General features: G+C 41.3%; 1 protein-coding gene across 1 annotated transcript; it reads right to left on the bottom strand.

Moving 5' to 3' along the window:
* Positions 1 to 1114: 1114 nt before the first annotated feature.
* Positions 1115 to 5514, bottom strand: LOC126252870 (cuticle protein 16.5-like). The gene is made up of 2 exons (XM_049953824.1): positions 5481 to 5514; positions 1115 to 1441 (listed from the first exon to the last, which is right to left on the bottom strand). The coding sequence occupies exons 1-2, from the start codon at positions 5487 to 5489 to the stop codon at positions 1175 to 1177; spliced, it is 276 nt and encodes a 91-aa protein (XP_049809781.1). The 5' UTR covers positions 5490 to 5514; the 3' UTR covers positions 1115 to 1174.
* Between the last annotated feature and the right edge of the window lie 2598 nt (positions 5515 to 8112).

The following is an 8112-nucleotide window of genomic DNA, read 5'->3' on the forward strand; positions in this document are numbered from 1 at the left end:
AATCACTTTTCAGGTGATCACTTCTGGAAAAGGAAAGAGACAGTATTTGGTTTATGATAGCCGTCACCTAATCTGGTATACTGATACTCTCCTTCCTCAGAATTCTCTAGTTGGCGTAGTAACTGTGTAACGCATGATCAACTGGAAGAAAACTGCCACCAAGAGAGTTTCAATCAGTCATGAATTTTCAGATGTTGACTGATTTGCGTGAATCAAACAAGAATTGACCTTTTTTGCAATATACGTACTCGTTATATATACCTCCCGCTTAATTTATGGTTGAAACTTTATCTCGTAAGTCTAAATGAAATTTGGCCATACATCACGATCGCATTTCATTTAACTGCCAGTACCTTTCCGTCAGTCTCAAATTTATTCTTTACTATAAGTTCATTGAATTCACTGATTACTCTCGATCATCAGGTAACGACATGACATAGATCTTGTCTGGTAATATTTTCAGAATTCTTTATCTTGTGGATGGAGCTACAGTCTGTAACTAACGAGTGAGCAGGCGCCCCCACTTTCTATGGCCAGCTATGTCTGAAATAGCTCCGACAGCAATAAAGGAAATTCCGCATCACACCGTCTTAAACCAATGATGGTACAGTTCTCGGACAAGTCTGCGGTGTGATTATTAAAACAAAAATAGTGTGTGGAATACAGAAGTTATTGCCGCCACTGTGGCCGAGCGGTTCTAGGCGCTTCAGTCCGGAATCGTGCTGCTGCTACGGTCCCAGGTCCGAATCCTCCCCGGGCATGGATGTGTGTGATCTCCTTAGGTTAGTTGGGTTTAAGTAGTTCTAAGTCTAGGTGACTGATGACCTCTGATGTTAAGTCCCATAGTGCTTAGAGTCATTTGAACCATTTTGAACAGAAGTTAATACCTAACAAAAGTTATTAAAGAACGCACATGAAAACAATCTTTGTAAATCGACACACACACAGCACTACACTCCTACACCGGGAATTCAGCCTTGGTGTAGCGTTCATCTGGGAAAGATTTATTCTTCAGTTTACTATAGCAAGCTAGTATGTTGAGTGATTGTAATATGTTTAGCATATTACAGCGTAACGAAATGGTATCAGGAGGGATACTAAATAAAAGTAGTCATTGTCTAGCAAATAACTTTATTTCACTTTAGTGAGAGAAGCTGTGTCAATGACAAAACCATTATCTGAAATAGACGGCGGGAGCGGCGTGGTATGCAGCAGCGACTGCAGGGGCGGTGGCGACGACGGGGGCGGCGGCGGCCACGGCGAGTCCGTTGAAGTTCTGAGCGATGTACTGCGAGCTGTGCGCCGTCACGACGGCCGGCGCGGGGGCGGCGTAGGCCACGGGGGCGGCGGCCACCAGGGGGGCGGAGTAGGCCAGTGGGGCGAGGCCGGCTTTTGGGGCGGCACTCACACAGCACGCGATAGCGGCCAACAACAGCACAACCTGTAGACAAAACACTATGATATACTCAGTACATACATGCATGGCAATTTCAACGGACTGCACAGTAACTGTAATGACAGTTCTTTCCAATACACACCCATATGCATTTCTGCCAAGCTGCTTTGTTTGAGAACACTTTCTTCTTTAACTTTATGGAAACGCTACAATAAACTAGCAGAGCTCATTTATAGTTTCAATGGAAGTTGTGTTAATGAAGTGCAAGGTTTAAACTCTGTTCTAGGCGCTGTAACGTGCTAAACTGAAAGTGAATGGTATCCCTCGCCGTTCGTGTCACAGTTCAGCACACTATTTTAATTTTTCACCTGTAATCTTCTTGTGACATGGAAGCTTAGGTTTTCGCTGCCATAGACACAGTTCTGTGTATGTGACCGCATTGTCTGTTTTTAAAATTCTAAACATTTCGGCCACTGTTGCAAATGCCCTTAGTCAGAGTGTTCTTGCAACCTACTAGGAAAACCAATCTGAGGAAGGACAATTGCAACAGTGGCCCAACTTCCAGAATGAGATTTTCACTCTGCAGTGGAGTGTGCGCTGATATGAAACTTCCTGGCAAATTAGAACTGTGTGCCGGCCCGAGACTCGAACTCGGGACCTTTGCTTTTCGCGGGGAAGTGCTCTACCATCTTAGCTACCCAAGGACGACTCACAGCCCCTCCTCACAGCTGTTCTTCTCCCAGTACCTCGTCTCCTACATTCCAAGTCGTGCTTGGGTAGCTCAGATGGTACAGCACTTGACTGCGAAAAGCAAAGGTCCCAAGTTCAAGTCTCGGCCCGGCACACAGATTTAATCTGTCAGGAAGTTTCATTTTCTGACTTTTGTCTTTTTCGTCTTCAACAAATTATTTCAGTTGATAAAGAACAATTGTTTCCGGAGGAAGTCCACAACAGCGGATTTAAAAGACTGATTGTTGTAGATAAACAAAAGTGTCGACGAAACGAAACTTAAGACTTCATTTGTGGTCGCATGGTTTACGATGGCTTACAGATTCAATTTATGGACGTTAGTCTTCAGTTGCGTGACACTGCTTTCTTCATTTCGCTTCACAGGTTGCGCTGGTTTACGCATGTGTCTACCAAAACAGCAAACTTCATTAACATCAATATAAGATTAAACAGCCAACCGGTTGCACATAAACGTTAGGTATAATGACCTAGGTTTCGATACCAACTAGGGGTGTCTTCATCTGAAAGAACAGTTGCTAAATCCTAAAATATAATACATACAAAATCAGGTAAGACAAAAAACAGATTAACCAAGATGACAATTTTCATGACACACAAAGGTTACTTACGTAAAAAGCAATAGTCAGAATTTGGAGCAGCTATGCTCAAGTCAAAAATAAAACGGAACGTTGTGGTCTTAGCCACGTGTACCCAGCTAAGAACAACCTCCGACTTATCCGCCCAGTGGCTCACATTACTGTCACGAAAACAATACGAGTTGCGTTGCCTATCAGGTGTGGCCAGTTACGTGTGCCCACTTGAAACATTATTTAGAAATAAATGATAAAATAGACAATTAATTTTAAAAAAACAAAAATAAACATAGCTTAATGTCTTTTGAAATAACACAGAAGTAAAGCAGATTGTGATGGAGCAATCCGTTACGGTTTACGGAAATTAGAATTACATTAAGTTCTAAATGACAGAAAAAGTCTTACAAACAGCTGCACAATCCAGAAAATATTAGCATAAAGGTAACTTTAGCAGCACGTATCAATGAGAGTAGAAGAAAATATTGTCTCTAAACCAGAAGCAGGAAAATATATTAAAAAATACAGGAATCAAAACTCTGCGAACAGTAAATTGAAACCATTGGAAAAAATTGTGTTACGTAGTTGTAACTCTTCATTGAGGGTGAGGCCATCGTTCTTAGAAATATGCTTGAAAATCACTAGCTCTTCGAATACATCGACCCATGACCTTTCCTGTCTCTACGTAAAATGGAAATTTCTTCAACGCAGTTCGGTTTGTGTCCGGAAATTAGCAGATGATCAGCAAAAGTGGAATTGTGTACATTAGTACCTCTTTTTCCCAATAAATATTCTGTGTACCTGACACTAAAAGACCTTCGGGTTTGTTCTATATAATAAAGTGGACACGTATCACAAGTGATTTTATACACTCATGAATTGTGTATCGGAGCCACTGTGGTTTTGATACTACGGATGAAACATTTTGTGAGTTATAATTCATGGAAAATGCAACTTTGAATCCGTATTTTGTAATCAGAAGACGATGAATTTTATATGAAAAATATCCTAAAAATGAAATCGAGAAAACAATTTTATACTACTTACTGTCAGGAATAGCACTGCTGCATAAAGTGGTCACTTTAACGTCAGTTTTAACTTTAAACATCTTGTTAACTAACAATAGTTTTTATTTTGTTCATATCTTCATTAAGGTTGTCAGGTGACAATGCACAATGCACGATGAATGGCTGAAAGGAAAAATGCTTTCTTACGAGAATAAGGATGCACTGAAGTAGTGGGCGCAATTTGATCTGTATTGGTGGCTTTTAGAAAAATACTGAAAAACAGCCTGTCGTTTTATGTAAGTCTGCATGTTTTCATGGCCGTTGTCACTAAAGTTAAAATCTTCTGGGTTGTTAAGCCGCGTCATATTTCCTTCTAAAATAATCGACGTTTCGACCCCTGTGCTGGGATCTTCTGTGTCCACTATTGCAAGTGTTCTAGCCAGCAGTGGGGTCGAAACGTCGATTATTTCAGACGGAAATATGACGTGGCCTAATACCCCAGACGATATTAATTTAAAGTCTGTCGTTGTCAATAGAAATATTGAGGTCCAATAATTAACCTGACGTTCGTTATTTTCTAACTCAGAAGTTAAGCTAATTTTTTCGTGAAGACTATTACAAATTTCAAACAAATCCTGAATTCCTTCGAGTATATGATCAAGATGTCTTCTAAGTACCGAGCGTAAGACATAAGACAAAACACCAAGACCAGCAGCTGAAAAATTTATTAAAGAATTTCTCTTACAGCGAATTAATGAAAATGTCGGCCAGTGGCTTACCCATTACCAGGACGCCAGGCTGATGGTATAATTTGCCATTGAAATATATACGGTTGCTGAATAACAACCATTGTCAAAAGTGTAAAGTTACTTAAAACACATTTTTTCGTTCCTTCATGCATATAAAGTTTTTATAGACAGAATTCACTCTTTTTAATCTTAAGCTATATTTAGTCAGTCTAAATTATTTTCATAACTGACTGGCAACAATAAGAAAAATGTTTTGCATATTCTAGTTGATTTACATAGTCAATGGAGAAGCTTCAGCGGCGTTTAATGGTTATGAATCATATCAGAAAAGTTTCAGATTTCAAAGCATGTAATTTCTTCTCTTCTTATTTTACGGTCAGCTCTTCTCCTCTGTTAAACGTGGTCATAGAATTTTCGGATTCCTGGATGCATCGATACTAAGTAATCTATCAAAACTGGAAAGAAAATTTTAATTTCTACGACCCAAGACCTCTACTTTTTCGCTGAAACTAGAGGAACACAAGGATAGAGTAATTTTGCACGTTGTTGTTATGTCTCTGGCCGGTTCGCTACCATAATTGATGTTGTCTTTTGGTCTTTAAGTTCCCCGAATATGAGGAGGAGATGGTGTGCTTGTGACACTTCAAGCATGCAACCAGACCAAGGCAACATTGTACCAAATAAACATGTCAGCAGAATGAAAAAGAGACTTCATTAGGACTATAAAAAACCCATCTTACAGTTGACAGTGCAAACTGAAAAGCTGCATTACGTAAGTGTCCCTCTGTACATAACATCTACAATACATATCAACTGAAACGTGTCGCCTGAAATCAATATATTTTCACGTGAAGCTACTCATATTACCGTATGTTTTATTATGTGGAGAAAAATATGCAAAGTTCAGAATATGAATTTATATGGACGATGATTTATTTCAGTAAACAGCGATAGTGAGATGTTTTCTCAAATACTTAGCTAGTAGTGAACTGCAGTATGCGCACCGTACCTTGAACATGTTTGCGACGTCTGTGAGCACGGTACAGTGGCCACTGAGTGGGACGGGCAGCATTTATAGGATGCCTGAGAGGCGTGGCACGCATCGCTGTGCCGTGTTGCACTAGCAGGTGATGGCAGCAACGCTGCCTTGGTAGGCGGCCAGCCGGTTACGTCACTTGAACGTATCCTTACGTAGCACCTAGGCAGATCTCTTCTTCGTGTCAGGCAGGTTGCTTGTACCATGCAGTCACTACATTAAAGAACAGTAAGTGCAGAAATGTGACACTATCACATTTCGGAGCTACTGACTATCAACATATACAGAAGAATCGAAAAGAAATTTCGGAATCTGTTAGGTGACGATCAGTTTGGTTTTAGGAAAGGTGAAGGCACCAGAGAGGCAGTTCTGACGATGTGATTGATAATGGACACAAGACTCTAGATAAATCAAGACACGGTTGTCGTGTTTGTAAGCCTACAAACAGCGTTCGACAATGCAAACGGGCACAAGATATCGAACTTCCCAGAGAATATGTGTAACCTATTGGGAGAGTTAAGTTATGTGTAACATGTACAAGAAGAAAGAGGGAAAAATAAAACTGGAAGACCAGGAAAGAAATGGTTCGTTTAGGAGGGACATAACACAGGGAAACAGTCTTTCACCTCCACTGTTTAATCGTTACATGGATAAAGCAATGGCGAAAATAAAAGAAAGTTTCATCAATAGGGGTAATATTAAGGGTGAAAGGATCTAAATGATGACACTAGTAAGCTTAGTAAATAGAAAGAAGAATTGTAGAACCTGTTAAATGGAATGGAAAGTCTACGGAGCGTGCACTATGTGTGGAGCGTAAACAGAAGAAAGGTGGAAATAATAAGATGCAGTAATAAGGTTAATGCCAAACTTAACACCAAAAGAAAAAGCAAAACTCATGATGTGATAAAATTATTCCACCTTGGAAGCAAAATAATGCAAAGCGGACGAAGCAAAGAGGACGTAAAGAGCAGACTAGCACAGGCAAAGAGAGCATACGTGTCCAAAGGAAATATAAATTAGTACCAAGCGTCAGTCTGAATTTGGAGACGACGTTTACGAGAATGTGCACTTGGTGCGCAGAACTGTATGAAAATGAGTCATAGTTTATGTGAAAACTGGAAAATTAGAGAATCGAATCGTTTTAAATGCGGTGCTATGAAAGGAGTCTGACAAAAGGTGAACTAGTAAAACGAGAAATGAGGTTCATAATTTTACTACTTTCCCGTTTACATTTGACATTCCCACTGTTCTACGTCCTTAGTATTTTAATGGGGATTTTTACCTAATTATACTTTCCATAATTTCAGCAAGTCCCCTCTCGTTAAACGCATGACATGCCCAAGGACCACACTCTGCTTCCTTTCTCCTCCTCCAATCACTCTCACTCTATTTATCCTTCTACCCCACCCCCTCTCCCCCACATCCAACACATACCTACACTACTGGCCATTAAAATTGCTACACCAAGAAGAAATGCAGATGATAAACGAGTATTCATTGCACAAATATATTACACTACAACTGACATGTGATTATATTTTCACGCAATTTGGGTGTATAGATTTTGAGAAATCAGTATCCAGAACAACCACCTCTGGCCGCAATAACGGCCTTGATACGCCTGGGCATTGAGTCAAACAGAACTTGGGTCGCGTGCATAGGTACAGCTGCCCATACAGCTTCAACACGATACCACAGTTCAAGAGTAGTGACTGGCATATTGTGACGAGCCAGTTGCTCGGCCACCATTGACCAGACGTTTTCAGTTGCTGAGAGATCTGGAGAATGTGCTGGCCAAGGCAGCAGTCGAACATTTTCTGTATCCAGAAAGTCCCATACAGGACCTGCAACATGCGGTCGTGCATTATCCTGCTGAAATGTAGGGTTTCGCAGGAATCGACTGAAGGGTAGAGCCACGGTCGTAACACATCTGAAATGTAACGTCCACTGTTCAAAATGCCGTCAATGTGAACAAGAGGTGACCGAGACATGTAACCAATGGCACCCATACCATCACGCCAGGTGATACGTCAGTATGGCGATGACGAATACACGCTTCCAATGTGCATTCACCGCGATGTCGCCAAACACGGATGCGACCATCATGATGCTGTAAACAGAACCTGGATTCATCCGAAAAAATGACGTTTTGCCATTCGTGCACCCAGGTTTGTCGTTGAGTACACCATCGCAGGCGCTCCTGTCTGTGATGCAGCGTCAAGAGTAACCGCAGCCATGGTCTCCGAGCTGACAGTCCATGCTGCTGCAAACGTCGTCGAACTGTTCGTGCAGATGGTTGTTGTCTTGCAAACGTCCCCATCTGTTGATTCAGGGATCGAGACGTGGCTGCACGGTCCGTTACAGCCATGCGGATAAGATGCCTGTCATCTCGACTGCTAGTGATACGAGTCCGTTCGAATCCAGCACAGCGTTCCGTATTACCCTCCTGAATCCACCGATTGCATATTCTACTAACAGTCATTGGATCTCGACCAACGCGAGCAGCAATGTCGCGATACGATAAACCGCAATCGCGATAGGCTACAATTCGACCTTTATCAAAGTCGGAAACGTGATAATACACATTTCTCCTCCTTACACGAGG

The sequence above is a fragment of the Schistocerca nitens genome, chromosome 4 (genome assembly GCF_023898315.1).
Source record: "Schistocerca nitens isolate TAMUIC-IGC-003100 chromosome 4, iqSchNite1.1, whole genome shotgun sequence".
NCBI classification, from domain to species: Eukaryota; Metazoa; Arthropoda; class Insecta; order Orthoptera; family Acrididae; genus Schistocerca; species Schistocerca nitens.